The following is a 23515-nucleotide window of genomic DNA, read 5'->3' on the forward strand; positions in this document are numbered from 1 at the left end:
ACTTGTTATTGTAAATACAACAAAACTTGCTATTGTAAATCATCTTAAAGTTCCTTAGGGAGGGATCTTTGATGAGCACCTTGAAGAAAAGTCTGAAGAAGACTTAAACACTTACAGGGAGCAAACCAACTTACATAGTAAGGTTCTCTACCTCCATTTTTAACTCCTATGAAGTAGTGTAACTTTTGAAATTTCCAGAGTGATTCATTTATGGTTTGGTTTGTTATCAAAAGTTCCTTTCTTGGAATACCTGTCTGAAGATATCTTCATGTGCTACCACGCTAAACAGCTTCCGCTGTGGCACCTGCACAGCAAGGGACAAGGCCTTTGTGTGAATTTCATCCTCAATTCTGGCTCCCACCACAAAAGCGATGCTAGGCTTCCAATCATCCTGCTTTCCAAAATAGAATATTTAATGCATTAGGACATGAGCACACAATAAAGCTTCTCTGCAGTTTGAATGAGTGAGCACATAGCCATAATTACTTTATTTAACACATATTCATTATCATATGAAACGCACTACAATAAAGTGTACAACCTGCAAAAGCATATACTGATTTATTCCAATTATTTCTGCCATCAGGTGGCAGCATTATGCTGTGGAAAAAGCAAGAGCCCAATAATATCAGAACACCTTAGAGGCGGATGCTGCATTGACATTGCACAAAGGTGAAATAACTTTTGCATGTCATTTGCACATTTGAGAGTCTGGTAAGCAAAAAGCATGTAGAATTTCAACGTATGTATTTATACTGCTGGCATTATCTATTTGCTCTAGAAAAATGAAAAAAAATCCAGCTTCCTCATCCTGGAAAAGAGAAACTGACTGGATACTATTTTCTAAAAAACGTGGCATTGTTTGTATGTTTTATAAGGGTCTGTCATTCATGCATTCTTACAATTTTTCACTAAGTATTTGAACAAAGATAAATTTTGTGCAAATGGGTCATTTAAGCAAATCTTCTCCACTGTTTTTACTCCAACTGGAATCCCTTTCAGAAAGTGAGTGGTCATCTCCAACACATCTATAGCTCTCTCCAGTGTTCTTTATCAGCATCAGTGACACCTGAACTGGTGGCACCTGAACCAGAAATACACCTGGGAGTTGTGTTTTCCACACTTCAAGACACACCATGTTATATATATTCTATTGCACACCTGCATGTTTAAACTGCAAAGATATCAATAAAACTTCATTAGGGTCAACATGGAAACAGCTTCAGCAAGATCTAAGTGGTCCAAAGACACTGTCATACAATCAGGAGCAGGTTAAGCAGACTGCTAAATAGAAATTTAAGAAAAGCTAATCATGCAGGATTTTTATGAAAATATTTTCATATTAATATATCATGAAAAACGCATGCATGTATGCTTGCAGAACAATAGAACAAAACCTGAGTATACAGTAAAGACAGGGAAAGAACCTTTCAAAAAAGAAAAAGAAAAAAAAAAAAAAAAAGAATATGATAAAAAGTCAGGTTTATCTTTTTCCAGTTTTACAACACTATTCTTCATTTGTTCCTTCTCATATCTGAAAAAAAAAAAAAAAAAGTCTACCCTAAATTTTTGCAATAGAGAAGTGTGTCCAGCCACGCTGCAGTGGTGACACTGCTCACTGGAGAGCAACGGCTGCAGCACTGCTGGCAGCTCAGCTCTCCATCAATGACCCATGTGGGGACTGAGGTAGGTCCACTCAACTCCTTTTTCCCCTTTCTACAGAGCTGGGGAATACTGACAGCTCACCCTGCCTAAAGTTGTCAAGATAGCTGTGGGTGTAAGAACGAACTTGATACTTTAACATTACCATCAAAACATGTACAGGAATTGCAGTTCATGTGAATTACAGTTAAATTTGTCATCGTACATCTGCCTTCTTTGAACAGAGAGCATTTGGACGTCCATACTTGTGTGCAAACGCATTATATTCTAGGCTTCCACAAGTGCAAGCTGTCCTGATTGAATGACTCTCCCGTATCAGCATTGTGAGCAATGCTGGAGCCTTGAGAAGGACCATCGAGATGTGAGGTAAGCAAACGGAGCAGCTAATCACCAAGATGTTCTCCGTAGTGTAGGTCACAAAGAGGGGAAAGAAATGCAGTAGGTGTCTCAGAGACAGGCCAACAGCACGAACAATGAAATATTCAGAAATGCGAAGTTTTAGTCTTGGCTTCAGGTGGGGAATGATCCAGTAGCAACAGTGACTGCTCCTAGAATGTCTTTGTTTTTCAGATATGTGAAAAAAACTCCATCAGAGTTCTAAGACCTCTCTACCTCATGCTCTCTTTCTCTTTAGAACACGCCAGTACCTCGGTGCCCAGAAATTACATCTACTTAGAACTAACATCATCCTGGAACAGTGATGTCTGTGAAACCTGTATTCCTCCTAGCTCTGACTCTTCTTGACCTTTGTACCCTTAGCCCACAATTGTTGCTATCTCACTTCTTCTGTTTCTACTCTCTGTTTCAGAGTGCCATAACTTCTCCAAATCCTTCTCACACCCAGTTCTTGCATCCCTAATTCCTAACATCATCTTCTCCTCAGTCTCCCCATGCAGTTAGTCCTCAGCTTCATTACATGACTTCATTGCCAGCTTTCTCAAGTCTCAGATTCCTTATCCAATTCCAAGCACCTTTAATATTTTCCCAGGCACTTGGCTTATGTGTAATTGGACTTTTTTCTTTGCAACACTTCTTCATTTCTTTGAGAGGCACTTGAAGCCAAGGATAAACATTTCCTGATTTCTACTGAGGTGGTCACCTTCAGAGAAGCCCATAGCACCGATGCAAAACATCAGGATAAGTCCAGCTTGTGAAAATGAATTATCCAAAAACCCTTCAGATTTATCCAAACAAAACATTTTCAGGGATTCACCAAAGGTATGCTCTTGACACCAGTAGTGTCATTTTCCCTCCATTAATTTTCTGCTTCAAAAGAGCTTCTCCACAGAACAGCTCCTATCCCTCTTTAGCTGGAATATGAATTAGAAATATATTCCTTTTATACAAACACACAACACCTGTGAACAGGAGCTAGATAAATACAGCAATAGCTACACAGACTTGAGCAGGGAATAATGATGCAGAATTCCCAGTCACCAACAGCATGCCATCTATTTCTACACCCACTGATTTTGAAGCCCTTGAGGTTCTTTTTCCAGTAAAGTGGAATGTTCATAACAGCAATTGAGGTCAATGTGGACAAAGAATAGCAGCATTAGTAGCATTAGTACATAGCTTAAGATGTTCAACTGACTGTCTTTCTTCTTTTATTTATATATAAAATTTTTGATATTATTTTATTTATATATTTAATTATTTTATTTATATATAAAATTCTTCTTTTATTAAATTTATTATTTTTTGCAACATTGTCCTTATATTATCAATACTGTAACAGTACCCTTAATGTTCAAGGCTTTGAAAGGAAAGAGAAGAAACAGACCCTGCTTCTACAGCTCACCACCTAAAATCACAACATAAAACTGAGAAGGAAGAGTAATAAAATGTATACGGTTACTTTTAAAACATTTTCTCCCTCAATATACAACTGCTGCTCTGCTCAGTTCAATTTTTTCAAATGTTATTCTAGAGGAGAGTCCTAACAAAGGATCTGAGGGAGCACAGATTAATGACCTCAGGGCTACCTCAAATGAAGTTCCCAGCTTAGAGTATATGACAGAGAAAATCATGCAATAACTAGAGGAAAAGCACAGAAACAGCGTGGGGAGGCTGCCATTAGGGGAACAGCAGAAGCACTCCTGACTGTCAGTGGAGATGAGGGAAACAGAGATAGCAGACTGCCCAGAGAATCAACAGCACTGGTTCAAAACTGAGTGCTAATAATAATGGGAAATGTGACATTGGTAACTGGATATCTTCTATGCAATTTCCAGTTATGAGTAGGATCACTCTAACTGGAAGATACTCGGTTAAAATCACTGTCACAAATGATTACGTGTCCCTCATTTCAAAACACTTGACCATATCAAGACTTGTTTCAAGTCAGAATCTCTCAGAAATGATCAATAGGGGAAGCCTGAATGTCCTTCTGCAGAAGAACCTCTAGACCCAGCAAGATCCACCTAATTCCCAAAACTCCACACAAGCAGCTTTCTTTCCATTTTTAACATCTTGCTTCATTTCCTAGATATAGAAGAGCAGTTGTTTCAGAGGAGACATTTGAACAAATCAGACACATTGGCTACACGTGAAGTACTGGTTTCTAGATTCCTGTTGCTAGAAAAAGCATCAAACAGTTGTCTCATCTGTGGGTGTTTTTTTTTTTGTTTTGTTTGTTTGTTTGTTTGTTTGTGTGTGTGTGTGTTTCCTGCAAAGGGCACAACTGGTAGGCTCATTTCTTTACACTGTAATTTCAAATGTAACTCTAATTGCTAAAGGGAAACATTTGAAAGCTTAAAACTCCAAATATTTGAGCATTGAAAAACGAGATTCTTTAATCTCCTCAATTTTAAGTAAAGCCCCAGAAAAAGCAAGATTTGTGAGTAATTTACGAAGGCTAGGGAAGGCATAAACCTTAGCATTTTTTGTTTTCAGCAATGAGGGAGCTTGTATACCAGTAAATACAGCAGGAATTAGTGGAGAAAGTGGCTCATCAGCAATTTTGAAGCCCTAATGCAGAGATGCGCAGGGCACCAGTGTTAAGATACTTTCAAGTCTGCTTTCATTACCCGCTGACTGACACCTACCCAGGTTACTACTGGATTCTGGTTTCAGGAGCTTGGGCTTTTGCTGCATGATTGCAGGTTACAGAGCAACACAATTCAACTGAGCATTTAGTTTCTCTCCAAAGAGCAAGCAGAATGAACAGAGATCAAAAGTTGAGCCATCCTATTCAGAATGTTTTCAATGGTTTTACAAGGTCTAGATTCAGTTCAATTTTCAGGCCTTAAAATGCCGATAAAGCAAAACAGTACAGATGGGAAATCAGAGCAGAACGCGACTTCCAGTTGCTATGCTCAGTTAGAGCACCTAATAAGGACATAGAGTAGATATATCAGAGCTGTGTTTGCTCAGAATTCACTTTTCAACCAGCAAATACAGCCTTATATCTACTTAAAGCATGAAAAATGTAAATCTGAGTATCTTAGTTTATATTTTGTGATTTAATTTTGCAATTAACCCAATCAAATTATCTTGATAAATAAATGAAGACAAACTCAACTTGTAGCTCCATTTTTTTCTGCAGAGTACGTTAGAAACAAAAGATGTATATAAACTACAACGTTAGGCTCTGCAAAATCCATATTTCCTCTGTACCTGTTTTTATGTTGTCTGTTTGCCAGTTTTCACGGTGTTTTTAAGAAAAAGCCATTATTTGGTTAGTAAATACCAGTTAAATCATATTTTGGTTAGCATACCCTCCATAAAATGTTAACACCACATGTGAAATGACTCCTTTTCATAAGATCAGGCTAATAAAATACTCTAAGTAAGTCATAAACACACATCAAAATGTGAAATTTCATTGCTTAGCTTACCTGGTACAGTATGAAACCAGTTCTAGTAAATGCCCTCTGACTCCACTAAAAGGAAAGAATATTCTCTAAATTGATAAAAGATTTTAAAATTCATTATGCATGATTTACCAGGAGAGAAATGTACTTAATTGGTAGGAGTTCCTGTCATCCCCCAAATCTTTTCAGTTTCGTACAGTATATCGCATACGATGTAAGAAATAATTTTGCACAGTGTGGTTGGTGACACCTATAATTAAAATAGCTCAACACTTTCTATAAAAGGCTGCTTTCAGTGTCTGACCTTTACGTATTTGAGTTTAAATGCTATATGCTGTAAGATTGCTGAGGAGGGCAGGGGGAGAAGCGGATACTGAGTTTAGACTATTTACTGAACGAGGTTTGATTAGAAAGATCATTTTTACCCCTTCGTAACAAAACCTTACGTGATTAAGTAAGTAAGAAAATCAGTTTTTTCCACGTTCAAGAGGAAGAAACAAAAATTTGGCAGCTCAGGCACACGTACGCCAAACCTATGGCTTTACAAAGCACAATCATTTACATTAAGTATATCCACGTCTCGGCATCATGAACTCTGGTGCTTGGAAGAGCATTCGAAAGCTAAGTACTATGTCTGTCTCTGCCCAGGATAATCAGAGCTGAGTAAGAATTCCCTCCAACAGGGCGTTTTAGCAGTTGCCCAGCACCACAGAAGCTTAAGCTCAAATTGACCCCAAGGCTCTGCCTGCCAGCAGCAAAACAGTGAAAATGGAATTAGTTTAATTGGAACATAAAACACATGGACAGTATCACAATTAAGGAACCAAGGAATCTTAATTAAGCTCCCTTGGGTACAGGCATTACAATAATCCTTAATTAGGTGATCACATACTTTCTTCCAACAGGATTCTGATTCCATTCAGTGAATACATTCAATATTTCTTTCCATCTGCCTCAATGTGTGGTCCTGAATAATCCTAATTTCGGTATTTCCTAAATTTTGAGCATTTATTTCCTACCTTTTAAAATACCTCAATATAACAGTTTATATTTAACAAATGTAATAAATTACAGATAGAAGCAGTAGAATAAACAGAGCACTTTGTTCAGTGAATTCACTGGACAATATCCACAGCCACAATAAACACCACCATAAAAACAAAATTTCACTAATTGGCACCTTGCTAGCAAGCCCAGGAAAATGGCCAGGAGCTGAGAAGGGTATGGAGAGGGAACCTCCACCTCTTTCTCAGTCTTTGGGGATGTTCTCCTGGAGTAAGGATGGAATTCGACAGCATGAAAGGGCTCAAGTACTTTTGAAAATGTAAATTCAGAGGGGGGGAGGATGGGGAGGAGAAGAGAAGCAACAGGCTCAGATAAGCAGAACTTACTGCAAACAGTGATTTTGTTTGGCTAATCTTGTACAAGATGGTGACTACCAAACGAAAAAATGAATGCAAGTTAAGTACTTTTGGGAGACTTTTGGTATCAGAGGCATTTTTGGAAAACTGAGCGGCCAATTTAAAAACAGAACTCTGAAGTCTTCACGCTTACCAGAAGTGTTACCACATTATGAAAAAATAACAAGGTGAAAACACAGCAAAAAATACTCTGGGTCTTCAAATGAGGCAGGAACCCCCAAACCCCCCAAACAAGGGGTCCATGGAAGTCATTTGTCTCACTTGCAGAAGTGGTGCTATACAAACACATGCTGGAGAAATATTATTGTTTGTAAAACTGCCGTGCTATTTTGAAACCAAATTTCTTTCTTGCAAGTCAAGATTTATTAGAATGACATTGCTTACGCATAGAACCTGGAAACCCAAATACGCCTTTAGACCCTCACATGTTGTTCAAAAGCAAAAAAAAAAAAAAAAAGCGCCTTTTAGCTGCTCACGCTCACGCAGGAAAATTACAGCCTCACATTTTCAACGCGGGAGTTAATGCTGTGTCAGCACCTCCACGAAACCCCCGTTGTTCAGCAGTTTATAAAAAGTTCACTCCGAGTCGAAACTTGGCGCCCGACCCGGGGATAGGAGAGCAGGCGGCCGCGCCGTGCCGAGGGCGGCTTCCGGAGGTGGACACGGGGTGCCCCGCATGACCCGCGGCCCCCCCGAACGTCCCTCGCCCCGTCAGTTTCAGGCCCCCCTCAGCCGCCCTTCGCCTTCACCTCCTCCAACGGGGCGGACACCAGCGCAGTCTCCCAGCTCTTCGCTGCCGTCCCAGCGGAGGAGGAGGCGGCCGCCCCGCCGGCCTTGGCCCGCTTGGGGGCCATGGCGGTGCCGGCAGCGGGTGGACCTCACGCGTCGCCCCGACGACCGGTCTCCGCGTGACCGCGGCTTCTAGCCGCGCCGTCGCTGCGGTAACCGGTCCCGCAAGCTCTTCGAGCCCTATAGGCATGTGCTGCCAGCTGGTGGGCCCGAGGCAGCGATGGAGCCTTTCGAGGGGCTGTAGGCTATAGGCTGAGCAGCGCACCTGGCATAGAACCGAGGCGCTGCGCCTCGAGCCGGCATTTTGTGCCTCGCAGAAGAGCGTAGGGTTGGGTGCGTGCAGTGGGTCTGGAGGGGGACTTCGGTCCCCTGCCCCCCTCGACCTCCTCCTCCTCCCCTTGGAACTGTGCTCTGCCCCTAGGCACAGGTGTGGGTGTCCCGGGCCAAAATCACCGGCTGAATGCTGCCAGATGTGCCGGCACGGGGACCCAAAGGGGAGAGGGAGGAACGGTTGGGAGAAAGCAGGAGAGCTGCCAAGATAAAGAATTCATTACAGAGGAGTCATGTTGTGATCTCACAGTGGAGACGAGTGAAATATTCTGTGTGATTTAACATTTGGTGAAAATATCCCAAACCACATGGTGCCCTTCCCCCAGCCCGCTGCACCGACCAGCATTGCTTGGAGCCTCCAAATCTTTTATTTTAATTTTGCAGGAGCCTTAAAGCCATGCTGTGCAGCCCGTTACTGCTTTATTCTGTATTGTATTCTAGGATGATACTGACCTCATGTACGTTCTTTATAAAATATCTTCCAATTACATGCAGTAGAAAACTATTAATTTAAGTTTATAAGAGACATAAGATATCAGTCTTGTATCATCGTAGTCTGCAGAAGAGCATCTTGCCTGGGTTTGTAGACAGTGATGTAGTTTATAACATGGGAAAGCTGCACAGTAGATTTGCCAACACCCATAAACATGTTCTCCCACCCCATTTCTTGGCTAATGTCCATTTTTCTCTTTTTGAGGTTTTCTTTTGTTGTCCTGAAAAAAAAAACGCACAAAAACAGACTGCAATTGTTCAGAGAAACAGAGAGGATGGCATTCCCACCAAATCTTGCTCTTCATTAAGGTCTTGGTTATACAGACTGTGCCTGCTGAGGTGTATGGAGAGAGTATGGGGAAGAAGAACTTATGCCAGGAGCAGCAGAACAGGACAGAGGAATGGGGCAGAGTGCATAGATAGCATTGCTGAATACCATTACTATGAACTGTCCTGATTTTTTTTAATGGCTCAGTTTTTCAGTCTAGTTGTAAGCTTCAGTATGACTGAAGAGAGAGGGAGAGGACTGTTTACCCAGTTCCTGATGGTATGGGGAACTATACACTACTATCATACCAACAGGAGATGAGGACTGCTTAAGCACTACGTTCTATGCCCACACCTGGAGCTGTAAGCTCAGGGTTGGTGGGAAGACTGAAATCAGAAAGGCACAAAAAGGTCTGAGAACATGAACAATAGCTGTGAGAATCAAGAAGTGGCCTCTTTTTACCTATTGTGCGTTTGCTTTGATGGGTAAGGATTAGCTGACAGAAATTGTTTTGTTCTGCTGCTTATCGTTAGTACTAACACACTGTCTCACTTGCTGTTTATTGTTGTTGGATGCTGTTACAAATAATGAGTCAAGCTGAAGTGGGATGGCCAATTAGGGAGCTTACCAGTTCATTCAAAATGACCTCCACCACTCTCCTGAACAAAGGAGAGAAAAAAATTATACCCTAGTGTACAGCTCTAAAATAGGCTTTCCAGTAGTGAAGTCAGCTGAAGATGTCTCCTGTTTGGCTGCTTGTCTCTGTCCATTCAGTTGTGCTGCCAAAGATGCTTGCAGGCCAGGCTATAAACCATATCACTGAAACTCTCTTGGTTAAATTCTCCAACAGACAAAAACAGCAAATCAGAAATATTGGGAAACTACAGCCTTTGTTGTCTCCAGATGGTGGAGGCTGCAAATCTTTGAGTTATCTCTCAGCCACCTGTAAATTTCCAGCTTCCTTCTGATAACTAAAATATGAAATTGCTGAAATCTTAAAGCTTGCATTAAGAAAAATGAATGTAATTCAGTGATACAGATAAGCCAGGAATAAGAATACACAAGATAAAGATCCAGAGCAACAAAATGTGGTTGGGAATACCCACTTTAAAATAAGTGGAATGTACAGATGTACCCCTTCCATTTCTGCATAGTGAAACTGAGTTTCCATTAGTGCAAGTGATAATAGGCAAATCTGTGATGACTTTGTGTGTGACAAGAATATTTATGGTGTTATTTTCAGGCAGAGGGTGACCTAAAAATTATAAAATCACTCATTTATTTTCCGGCTTATTAAAACCATCACAACAAAAAAACATGAATACATGAACAAACGAGTGTGAAGTAACCATAGCTTTGGTTTTATCAGAGACTTGCAATTCCAAATAACACTGTATGTAAATATGAGGCAACTTGCATTTACCTGGGAGAAAACTAAACCACTCTGTACTTTTTCAATTCACACAGCAGGATAGGAGAATGTTCATGTTAATACTGCAGCATAGTTATACGCAGTAACCTGTGCCCACACCTTTAATAATAATAATATGAAAATAATAATTACAAATTATTGACTAAATTATTAATTAGAATTTATTAAAACATTAAATAATTGATAACTGAAATGTTGGTAAACCTCAGAGAAAAAGAGACATTAATTGCTTTTTATTATACCATGACTTAAAGAACATTTACTCTTACTTGTTTTCCAGTAAAGGGTGGAGAGTGAAAAGAAACAAATGTTTACAAAAATTGTGTCTTTACTAGTTGATGTTTCCTGGAAGACTACAGTTGACTGAAGAACTAGTAGTTGTTTTGTGTCTTTAATAATTAAAGCCTCATCAACTGAGAGGCAGAATTAGTTTAATCATGCTTGTTTTTTGTTGTTCCTCCCCTCCAAGTGCTTATTTTAAATGCTCAACAAATATTTGGAAAACACTATATTTTCGGTAAGAACCATCAACTTCTCTCCTTTGGTTGACAAGTTACCAAAGAGTGCTCTTTACTCAAGTCCTTAAGAACACACTTAATTACTTTATATTGCTTTCCTAAGATTTAAATGTTTCTTGAATAGCAAGGCTTCCTGAATTATGGCTTCAGAAGGCTGTTTCCGTTTTGGAAAACTTTCCAAAGGCTGTCAAGAACAGCTAGCATGGCCATCAGCACTGCTAAGGAAAACAATCTTTCATATTCCTTATATACGTAAAAGAAGAAAGGTATTAAAAAAAATATATATATTTTTTTTCCTAAAAACACTATTCAATTCTTCTTCTATGAAAAAGGAAAAGGGGAAAGAACATAAAACTTCTTTCACTTTCCTGTTCAGTATTACAGTGCTGCAATACTTAAGCAGGGAACAGCTTTTCTTAAAGTTTGCAACCCCTCAGGACACAATCATCTCACAAGTTACAGTGATATGGCAGCAATGGCATATGTTTCCCCAGCCTCCCTGAACTTGCACATATGAAGTTGGATATAAGAAGTCTTTACCTACAGTTACTGCTCTGCCCACCAAATGCTTCCTTTTTAATTTTTTTTTTAATTTTTTTTATTTTTTTTATTCTTTGTCTCTAAATTTGTTTATATGATTTGCATAGAGCTTTCCACATGAACTGCATTGGCCTCGTGAAGGTGGACCAAGTCATCTCTTCTGGCATCAGGACCTATAAAGCTAATTTCTACATTGGTGAATTATCAGTGCAATGTAATTAATGATATACCCTGAAAGGGATAAAAGTTGAGCATGAATATTAGTGCAGGTCCCTTTTGAGTGTGACGTGGTGGGCTTAAAATATTTCTGGCAACAGAAGTCACTTAATGACTGGGTGCTAACTATTCCTTATGGTTAAATACAATAAACTGTCCTCCTCAGATTTTAATAGGACTTTTGTTATAACCAGGTACAACTTGCTAGGTAATGTGTTATTTAGTAACTGGAGAGACAGTAGGTGGTTGTGGATATGTGAAACCAAGACATCCAAATGGCAAGACCCACTTTCTGGATTGAGGCCATGGCATGCACAAATTGACAGACATAATCTGTAAGTGTGCTGCTTTAGTCTGTCCATCTAACGGCCAAAATCATAGAAAGCATCTCCCTCAGGCTCTAACATTTGTGTTGTTCTGGCTAGCTATTGTTTTCCCTTTGCTCACATTTTCCATCAAGCTGAGCTACAATGTATGTAGCTTCTGTTGTTTATCATTAACATAACATGCAGAGCAGATCCAACTTCCTTTGTACGTACAAATAAGATTACATTTAAGAGCCTCTACCAACTTTGTTTACTGAGAGAGAAACATACAGGTCCCTACATTTAATTTCAGAAAAGATACTTTTGTAGCCTAGTCTATCCCACATGCATGTTTTTTCCAGGAGAATGATTTTTCCTCTCTATAGCCAATGATATAAGGATTCCTGGAAAAGCTCAAGATGAAATCCATTATTGTCTGTTAGTAAAATGACTTCCAAATTCCAGCTGGATGCTGTGCAAGAAAACTCTCTCTGCATTTGGTATTGCAGTTCCACTGAATCTTGGTAGTGGGATTTTAGAAGCAGTTCTGTACTGCCAGTCAGCAATAAAAAGTCCAATATCTGATATCTCAAGCTTTATCCCTGCCTCTTACATAGCAGATCACGTGTTTTTTATTCTTCTCCTTGAAGAAGTAAATCCAAAGAAAACATTCTCTCACCCTCGGAGAAAGTCAAACTTCCCAATCCCTCCATCACCCCATCCTCCTGTACTTTCAAATCCTGTATCATTGCCTGCTTTCTTCTGTCATAAGAAGAGTATTTTTCCTAAGGATAGAGTCCTCCATGCAGATCTGCTCCTGTAGCACTCATACCATCATTGAGAATCTTACACAGTAGTAATGAACACTAACCACTAACATTTCTCAACAGCCAAACAAAGCAAAGTCTAAATAAAAGGAATTTGAAACATTATACTCCTAATGCTGCAAAAACAAAACTGTTTCTAATGCGCTAAAAACAAACATTAACACTACAGAGGGTAAACAGGCCTAAAATCCATGCCACAGAGTGCATTGATATTGATAATAAGTGGTGGAAAGACATGGTATGTTAGTTTGTTTTTTAAAGGAGAAGACATTACTTCTAATAACCCATGCAATTTGAACTAGAATTTCAGTAATTACATTATTAGCATCATAATTCTTTGGCCTTGATGTCCTAATTCTGTGAACTTTCTGCAGATAATGCCTAATTGTGGAATAACTAAATTACAACAATGCAATTTATTCTGAAACTCTTCCTTCAATTTTAATTCTCTCTTTTCCAACCTAATTCCCTGTGGACATATATGCCCCAGTGGATCTAGTTCAGTGAGAAGGTTTCCGAAAGGAAGGCTCAAAATAGTGGCTATTTCCCACACTATTTTGGCACCTTTCTCTGTCACACCTGTGATTAAAATATGCTTGATGGAATAGTTGTGATTAAGCTTTCTAGTCCTAGGACTGTGTTCCAAAACTCTTGCTATACCTTAAATTGCCATCCACTAAATCCTTTATTCTTTCTTAAGCCTGAAGCCAAACTATATTCACCTTACCTCTTACCAAACCAGCATGCTGTGCTCCTCTTTTCCTTCCTGCACCAACGCTGCTTCAAAAGTTTTCCTTGTTCTGCATTACCAAAATTCAAGTGGTTTCTGATCCTGTGAAATTTCCCTTTGCCAGCCCAGACCTTTGCCTATGTCAGAGGCTGTGGTGTCACCAAGACTCAAAGCCAAGAGCTTCCAGCTTAGGCAGGACATGTCTGAATCACCAGAACCTCTCTCCTGCTGATCCTTGGTGCCAGATGTGGCTTATCTCTGATCTGTGACTCACCTACCTGCCTGTGCAGCCTGGCACTGTGAGAGCTCCTGGCACAGTGCTCCAACAAAAGTATTTACTCAATATGCAGTCTTCTCCCTAAGACATCACCTACCCTGGAGTGCTTCCTTCCTAATGCATTCTTGAGTGGCTCCTCCCACCATTTCCTGGATGATATAAAATAGAAGAATGTGTGCTTACAGCACAGAAACTAGCCATATCCTGGCTGCATCAAAAGAAGTGTAGCCAGCAGGCCAAGGGAGGCGTCTGTCCTTTTCTCTGCTCTTGTGAAGCCCTATCTGGAGTACTTGCATGCAAAAGAAAGGTGTGGAGCTGTTGAAGCATATCCAAAGGAGGCTATGAAGATGATCAGAGGGCTGGAGCATCTCTCTTACTAAGAATGGTTGAAGGAACTGGTCTTGTTCAATCTCGTGAGGATCTCCAGGGAGATAGAGCAGCCTTCCAGTGCTTAAAGAGAGCCTATAGAAAATGTGGAGAGGGACTCTACATCAGAGAGTATAGTGATAGGACAAGGGCTAGCAGCTTTAAACTAAGAAAATATGAGATTGGTGGAATTAGTTGTCCAGAGAAGCTGTGGATGCTCCATTCCTGGAAGTATTCAAGGCCAGCTTGTATGGGGCTTTGAGTAACTTGATCAAGTGGAAGATGCCCCTGCCCATGGCAGGATGGTTGCAGCTAGGTGATATTTGTAATCCCTTCCAGCCCAATGATTCTGTGATTCTATATGAAATAAAAGAATGTATGAGGTCTGGGTGCTTCAGTACCTAATGAGTTGAGTTGGCAACCTGGAATTTGGCCAGTCATCCTGTAGAAACTCAAATGCATACACATACATACGTATATATATGTAGTATCTAGTGATTTCTGAGAGAAGGACTAGTCGGCATTTGAGCATAATGTGGAGAGATTTGATATAACCTCAATATCAGCAGTTCAGCCCAATGTACTGACTGTGGTATCTGATCCATAAATCTGTCCGGCACTGATGTATTCTGAGCACATGCAAATCTACCAAACATCAGAAAGTCATTTTGACTGCCTGTCATCAGTTACCACAAAGAAAGACTGAGCAAAATGAAACAAAGCAGAATCTCCTAGCTTTCTTTAAAATCTATGTTGAAAGCCAACAGGAAGATTTTTTGGTGAACACGTCTTCTTCCATTTGCCTTGAGTTATCTTCTCTCTTCTTCATCATACCATAAACTCCTATAATAGCAACTTAAAGAAAGTACTGAAGAATTATTTTTTCTGCAAACTCCTATCAATACAGTACCATTACTAGCAGAATGGATCAATAAAGTGCAACTTGTCTGGTTTCCTCTTATACAGAAGCCTGACATTTATATGATTTATTTGAACATCTTTTTTTTTTTTTTTTTCCCCAACTTCAACTATTGTTTCCCAGGACTGAAAACTAATGAACTGATCTTGAAATGCCTTTTTCTGGTCAAATTATATTTAAACAGCACTAGAGAGATAGAGCTATGCCACCAAGAAGTGTGAGAGCTTGGGTGTAATAAAAGGCCAAACCTGAATCACTCTAGAGCTGTTTTCATTATATTCATTATATTTTCCAGAGGTGGTGGAATTTGATTTTAGTAATCATAATGTAACTTTTGCACAAAAGGTTCAACCAGCACTTTATGTAACTTTTTAGAGCTTAGTTCATGGGATTCCAAGCTGGTGCAAATATACCACTGTTATTTCAGGGCAGTAAGCTAGCTGTGGGAAAAGCTGATCAGTTTAGAAGCTATGAAAATATTGACTACTAAAGCTCAACACTTACCTCATTCAGACCTTGCCATTGGAGTTTAAGTAATTCTAGATATTTGGAACAGCAGGCTGAGGCCCAGATTTGAAGGCAGTTAGCTCCCCAGATGCCTTGGAAGATCTGAGTTGATGCATATGGCTCACACACCTTCTGCCTTGCATTCTGCATCACTAGAGGAGTAATTGCATCTAATCAGAGAATTCTAATGTGGCAAGACAAGGCAGACTAAACTGTCTCACCCTTCTTTTTTTATCCAGAATGAGGACATTGGTGATACCCAGCAGATATGGTTTGCAGCACTTCTCATCCAATGATTCTAAGGGATTTCAATGAAACATCAGAAAGTTTATCCATCACACATTCATGTGTACTGTTCGAATCAGATACTTGGAGATCTTGACTACTGAACATTGCAAAAAGTGCTATCCTTTAAAATTTTCAGAAACGTGGCAGAGAGCTTTATAGAGAGCTTTATAGTGCCATAAACCAATTTATTTTCCTGAATGTTCATGAGGAAAAGTATTGCTGCTGCTGCTTGGCTTTGGGAGGCATTGCTCAAGACTCCATTTGTGCCATTATTGATTATTTCATCAAATAGCCAGGGACAGTGTGGCTTTCTGAATGAAGTAATGATGTTTCTGATTTTATGAAGGATGGGATGAGAAGGCATGAAGAGAATAATGGAGGGATAAAGCTCAAAATGAGAACCTTGGGGCACAGCACATCACTGCTGCTACACACAGGTAGCAGTTTCTACAGCTGACAGATGAAAAGGCTGAGAGGGCTCAGCACTGAAAGACAGAAGTTTGAATCTGTGAGGAAACAATTCCAGATCTGCCCATGCAAATATCCTGTTAATGGGGCATGATGCTTGTGGAGCATAGCAATATTACCATAAGGGACAGCACTGTGTGTTTAAAGTCTTTTTAAACTGAGCTACCTTGGCCTGCCTTAAATGATTTCCTTGCCTATCCTCCCATATCATTTAGACATCCATTTATGTATTTGGAATTTAAAGAATTGTCAAAAGAGTTAATACTGTGCACAGATTTTAATCTCTTTATTATCCTCAGTAGAGAAATACAGTGTTTTAACTGAGTCTTGAAAGGCTACCAACTTAGAATGGGAGCCCTGGAAGTCATTTGCATTAGGCTTTTTAAAAGAACAGCTAATCAATCTGATAAAGATCAAGCTGGGGTTGTCTTGCCCAGCTTCTTGCTGTGATATTTATGATTGGCTACATCTTCAGATCTTCAAAAAGCATATGTTTTTTTGTTTGTTTGTTTGCTTTTTTTGTTGTTGTTGTTAAAGAAAACATAAGATACTTCACAGTAGTGCATGTAAAACAATTAAAAGAAATAAGGGACAATAAAAAGATAGTTGTAACTTTAAATGTCCATATTTCAGCGTGGTTCTGTATTTATTTGTAAATCCGCAGCTACTAAACTCAGACTTGTTTCTTTACAGCAGTTTTCTTAACACAACGAAAGATTGTTCTCCTCTAAGCTAGTACATGCTTGTAGGTTTGCATCTGTAAGAAGAAAAGTACAGGTATGGAAATGCAAACATTAGTGTGGGAGACCACAGCCTTATCTAAGTGAAGCAAATAACTCGACTCTTTTGTAGAACAGAAATATATGTATACTTGTCCCCCGATATAACTCTCTAACTGTAACTCAGAAAGAGGCTGCACACCCCAATCAGAGACAGCGGGATGAATGTGTAAGTGGTGAACTGTGAGACTATAATATTTTCTAAGTGAACAATTGGTTATTTCAAACTTAAACTTATGGCCTAGAGCTCTGAAAAACACTCATTATTACATTCTGCCAAGGGAGAATTCTCACCTTGTTTGTGGTAATGTTAGCTACCTCTGTTATTGGCTAGGTGGCAGTAGAGTTCATTTATGTATTAGTACTCAGTGTGCTATTTTCTATACCAGTTTGAAATTCAGTTCACCCTCCTACTCCACAACTGTGCATCCCTGTATTACTGCTGCTGTGCATTCTATTACATCCAGCAAAAAGCAATTTTCATTACCACAGCTCTCTATTTGTCTACTCAAGGAATGTGAAACCAAACCCCATTAATATGTCCCTTTTTAAAGAACGAAGTTGTAATTAACATTACAAAAATTACCAAGTGCCTGCTGTTCTAGGACAGTGAAAACCTATTTTTTTCTCAGCTCCCCAGGATTTTCTAAACTCATACATTTCCAGTGCTTTCTCTACTCACTTCTCTGAAATAGTTGATTTGGACAGGATTTGGATTGCAGTTTGCTGTCATAGTTATGTGTGCTCATGACATGATAATAGTCATCTTCAGGGTGATACTAGCAAGCAGTCAATAATCCTGGGAGCAGACACAGCTGTATCTGCACCAGGGCTCTTACGGCCACTTGGAGAATGTTGTGTAAGCAGGTGGTTTAACTTCTCCAGCAGAAGGTGGTCTGCACTGGGATGTACAAGGTGGTGGTCCAACCTGTCCAGCATACCTGTTGTCCTGTTTGGATAATCACACTGGCAAGGCTGCTGTAAAGGTTAACATAGGAACATGCAGGGGAAGCTCTGGCACCTCACCTCTGTGGATTCCCAATAATATTATAAAAGCTAGTAGTTTGGAGTCCATATGAAATATACTACAGCAGAACCACTTGAGACTGAGGTTGTACAACCACCCTGACATGGCTCCAGTCTCCACCTCGATAGACACTGATAGAGTAGAGGCAACACAGCCCAGCTGAAGCTGAACATCTTTAGGAGAATCAGGCAATGTGCTGATTCCACTACCATGCCGGAGACCAGCAGAATGCAGGGCCACACCGACTTTAATTTTGGACCTCTAAACAGGAATTGGTGCAGCTTGACAAGAATATGCAACTCTTATCTCCTTCTTACAAGGGAACTGTGCTGCAGGCTGCAGCTGCCTTCAACCCCACTGCTTCTACAGGCCACCTGTTGGTACAGGCACTCTCACACACAGCCTCAAACCTGAGGAGATTAGACTCATTCATATTTGAAATGACTGAGAAGAGAAGGGGGCAGGGAATGAAGGGAAAACTGTTAAAGTGGCTCAGGCTCAGCCCCCTCTGTGCTTCTCCCTTATGGACCCCCAGCCCCACTGAGCAGCTGCTTCCCCACCCCAAAACCCCTCAGAGCAGCTGCTGTCCGTCTGGCTGCCCTGGCCTCTTTGTCAGCTGTTTGATGTCACACATCAATCTTCCATCTTTCCTGCAAATCTCTGATGATCGAGTTTCACATTTCCAGGACTCTGGCTGTAAAGCCCCTTTCACTGATATAATTAGTAATTAGAGGAAAAATGTTAGCAAACTTCTCTTGGCATAAACAGACACTTAATCCCCATCTGTCAGATCAGGAAATTCACATTAGGGCAAAGTACCAATGCAGATTTTTGTATCATCTGAGGTGAGTGACCGCACACGCTCTCAACTACTTAATTAAGCTTCCTGCACAACAATGAGTGAATCTATTTTTAAGCAATTTCAATTACAAACTGTTTTTAGTGTTTTGAAAGTCACTGTGTCTTTACCACTAGAAACCCCTCTGGGCTTTAAAGAAAGAGACTGCAGTCCTTGGTAAGAAGAGAGTAGTACTCATGACTTGCATTCAAACACATGGCCTTTCACAGAGCTACTCTGCTGAGATGATCCCATTCAGTAAGTGCTCAAACACAGTAGGTGATACAGACCAAGAATGGGACTTATTCAGTATAGTAGAAAAATGCATGGTGATATGCTGAGAGTGAAGCTGAAGACAGACTGGTTCAGCCTGGAAACAAGGCCCCATGTATTTAACATGGAACGCAGCTAATGGCTGGGGACAATTAGCAAGCCTTGTGATGACTGCCCTTCTCTGGAAAGATTCCAGACAAGACTGGGTGTTTTTTTCCTCCCATAACAGATGCTACAGCTTGAAGATAAGCTAATTTAGGAAAGTTCGATGCCTTGTGTTATGCCAGAAGCCAGCACAGATGCTCGCAATGGCTTCTTCTGGCTTTGTCAAGCATAAAGGGAATAAATGGTGTCAAACATAACTGGGGCTCAATGTATTGTTGTGTACAGTGCATCCTCTGGTCTTGTTGAGCTCTCTTTAAAAACTGCTTTCTCCCCTTCTGCAAGGAATAAAATTCATACATGAGTGAGAATCATGCCTATCTGGTGCTTCTGTAATTGTATGAAGAAAAGCCAGCAGTTGTACAGCCAGACAAAAACTCAACAACAGTTAAGTTCAGAAATCATTTTCTGAGGTTTCTGTTTCATTTACAGGTTTTTGGTGCAAACAAAACCAAGAAAAACAAACCAAGTCCCTGGCCATATTCTACACCTAAAGTAAAACAGCCTTTAAATACAAAAACCCAGCACTGCAACCATTGCAATTCTTACATGCCTGAAGTTTGCTCTGTAGCCCAGTTCTGCCTACTTTCCCCAGAAGGAAAGAAAATTCTTTCCAGGCTTCTGAGGCAAATTACGCATAGCAGCACATGATTATTTCAGGCATGGACAGAAAAGCTGGGCTTGCTTGAGCCACACTCAGGTAAGGAGACATTACTTAATGGGAATTTAAAAATATGATCCGATTCTTCAAACAGTAAAGTCCTCGTGCCAGTATAAAGCTTAGATGGATCTTCCCCTCAGACCTTGAAAGAGACATAGTGAATCATGCCAGCTGGAGCAGGGAAAGAAAAAGTTTCCTGAGAAAAATAGAACCCCCAAAGATTTTATCAGATATTTCTTCACATTGTTTCTGCAGAATGTGTAGCTGGAGAAGGGCTCAGACAAATTTTTATGATGGCTCGGTTTCTAGATACACTGAGCACTATGTCTCAGGGTACTGAAAATCAAACTGGACACTGAGTTCACCGTTAGATGCAGAATGGAAACTAATACAACATCACAGGAGAAATTGTAAGAAAAACAGAGCTAAATACTTACAGTAGCATAATCTCATACTTTTGACATGATGCATGCTTCACAATGCTGACCTTATTGTCAACACCTTAGAAGTCTTTGACCTTAACAGCTTAATGATATCCTCTTAAAATATTTTTTCAGAGTTTATGTTCCTAGGCCTCAAAAAGGAAAGGTGAACTCGCAGAAAAATAAACCAGTTATGTAGGATCCTACTTGACATCCTTAATCTACAACTGATAACTTAAGATCACTTTCAGCAGCCCCTATCACTTGAGCTAACCAGAATAACTGGTAATGGCAGGAGTTTGCTATTTGATAAATGAATGAGCATTAGAAAAGGATGATGTCATACTATTCATATGATCACATCCTATTGGCTTTTGGAGGTAAGGGAAATCTGGACTCTGCTCTGAAGGGGTTTGCTGAGAAAGAAGACACTTGCTTCGGTGAGTGATTGCTTTGTGATCAAAGGGGATCCCCTCTGTCTGCTTCAAACAAGCCAGCCACAATCCTTCTTCCCTACTTCTGTTTGCTGATCTTTGCAGCAACTCTGTGTTTTCCCCATCCATAGAACCATGTTGTAGTTCCGTCCCTTCTTCTCTGTCTGTTCTATCACTATTAACTCCAGGAGCAATATCCATGAGAAACATCCTTCTTGACTTATGCATGCAGCACATGCACAAAATCCTTGGTGACTTCAGCTGCACAGCTCTGACCTATACATTTCTGAATGAAATCTTTCCAAATTGGCTAAGCTGTGATAATTTCCACAAGAAGAAAAAAAGGAACACTCCCAATTCAAAAGCTGTTCCATTAGAAAGGACCATGTTTTTCTTTCAAGCATTAATACCTCTAGAGATTCCAAAAGAAATAAATTTATCCGATCATGTTCAACATGGGCAAAAACAAAAATCTTCATAAGTTCATTTTTCAATTTTGTGGTTGAATTTTTAGAACAAGTGTTTTATCGTGAATATCACAATGACCAGGGCAAGTTAGAGACAGAGAGAGAGCGGGAAGAGAAGCCAAAGCTAGTGGAGGTGTGGGAAGGAAGAAAACTATTCCAAAGATGTCAATGTCTTTCAGTGATAGCAGTAAGTTGTTAGCAACACGGTTATGGCATGGTACTCTCTTAAACTCTATTTGTCCAGTCTGCTCCTCCTTCATTCTCCCTCTTCCCTAATTCCTTGATTTCATGATTTTAATTTAATTCTGTATCTGTTTTGTCTCCTGCTCTATGTCCTTATATTCTCTTCACACTTCATGGTATTTTTCTTTCCTATTCTACCTCTTAAATTTTCTCCTAAATCTTTTCTTTTGGTGTCTTTTCCCTCTAGTTATTTTTTTCTTTCCCCCTCAAGCTGCTCCTTGGTATAACTCTTGCTATGAGGAAAAAAAAAAAGATGACAAGAACAATAAGTGGAAGACCAGATGTTTGGACATCAGCATTCATTGTGCTCTGATTTTTGGTCATACACAAAATGTGCCCAGCTGTTGCACTAAGCCCTTAACCCAATCAACAAATCTCTGCTCTGACTGCACTGAATATATTCATGCATAGAATCCCATCTGGATTTGCTCATCTCTTTTTAGGTCCTCTTATACTACCTTATGCTTGTATGTATTGAAGAAAGGGTTTTACAAAAAATATTTTGAGAAAATATGAGCAAGCTTCATCATCTGAGTTGAAAATCTCTGAAGTGACACTCTTTGACTCTGTGAAAGCAAGACATGTTTCCCCTTTCTTATTTTCTGTCCTCTCTATCTGTTCCTTCTTTCCCTTTCTCCATCTCCATTCCTTTGTGTATCTCTTCTGTCCTGTTGTCCCAGTTTTTGTACATTTGAAAGTCCCAGGCTGCTTAGTGATAACACCTGTCTAACCAGTTAAAGAGGGTGCAGATCTTACGGGAACTGTGAAGGGAGGCAGAAGCAGCTCTCTCCATGCAGTCTGAGATTGAGGGTTAATAGAAGGAAAATATTGATGTTTTATTAAATTACTCCTATAGGTCGGATCATGTAACAGGCCCAAGATCTAAACAATGATCCTGTTCTGGAGGAATGTGAGGTTCAGACTGATGAGATAAACCATTTGCTGGAATATCTCTCTGACTTCACTAAATTGCTTCCCTTATTTAATTACAAATTAATTGGAAACACTCCTTGCCCAGCGGAACAATACTTAAACCTGGCTTGTTGATAGTATCCTAATTCTCTTTAACATTCCTGTAGACTCTCCCACGATTATGTCATCAATTTTACACTTCTTAGACTTTGGCAAAATCTTTTATGCAGGACTTATTAACATAAGTAAGAGAAATAGCTGCAGCCCTGGGATACAGAAATCCTCACTAATCCCAACCAAGATGATGCTGACATAGATAATAAAGTGGCACATTTGCAACTGATGCAAATTTGGTAGCAGAGACAACAGAGCTCAGAAGAGAAGACAGTAACTCTGTTAGCAGACAGATTAGTATTCAGAAAGGAAGCCAGAGAAATCTATGAAGAAGAGGTTGAGTTATGGAATTACTCAAATTTAAAGCATCTAGTGAGCCATGTTTGTTCTGCCTATTGTGCTTCTAGTCTTCTGTCAGTACAAGATACTCACTGTTCTGTACTTCTCAGTGCTTAATATGATCTTCCTCTTGATTTTGTAAGTGAGGCAGAGCTTGCCTGAAGCAGACATCTCCACTCTGTGATAGGAAAATTTGGCCTATGAAAAGTAGAAGAGTTTTGTGAAATCCCAAAGAATGAAGGTGTTAACTTTTCAGCTGAGCCATTGGACTCTCAGTACGGGGTGATGTATACTTGCCTGTTGTAAAAGTAACAGAAATGCAAATACAGAACCACAGTGAAAAAGTACTTAGCAATATCGAATTCTTATGTCTATCAGCCAGCATCACTGAGTATTCTTAATACAGATAGCTCAACACTATATATATGAATCACTGCCCACTGTTTCACCCACAGAAAAACTCCTCCTTTCCCTTCTATTCTATAGTTGTACCTTTTTTGAAACACTAATTATATAAATAATTTATATGGCATTTGAAAAAAGACAGATCTGCAGAATTTTAGACCCCATGATGGAGAAAGGGAAAAAAGATCTAGAGATTCAGCATCTGGATTGATTGAAGCACCTTCACTAATGTCAGTGGGGACAAGATGCAGGAAAGAATGGATCGTTTG

At 39.9% G+C, this 23515-nt stretch overlaps 1 protein-coding gene across 1 annotated transcript in view; it reads right to left on the reverse strand.

Annotated features, from left to right (window-relative positions):
* Positions 1-7752, reverse strand: part of SPAG17 (sperm associated antigen 17) — a gene marked incomplete at both ends in the record, with an annotated part of 89474 nt that extends 81722 nt beyond the window's left edge. The window contains 2 exons of the mRNA XM_079549996.1: positions 251-391; positions 7648-7752. Of these exons, the coding sequence (XP_079406122.1) occupies positions 251-391; positions 7648-7752 (246 nt within the window). The remainder of the gene's footprint in view (positions 1-250; positions 392-7647) is intronic.
* Between the last annotated feature and the right edge of the window lie 15763 nt (positions 7753-23515).

The sequence above is a fragment of the Tetrao urogallus genome (genome assembly GCF_951394365.1).
Source record: "Tetrao urogallus genome assembly, chromosome: 1".
Lineage (NCBI taxonomy): Eukaryota > Metazoa > Chordata > Aves > Galliformes > Phasianidae > Tetrao > Tetrao urogallus.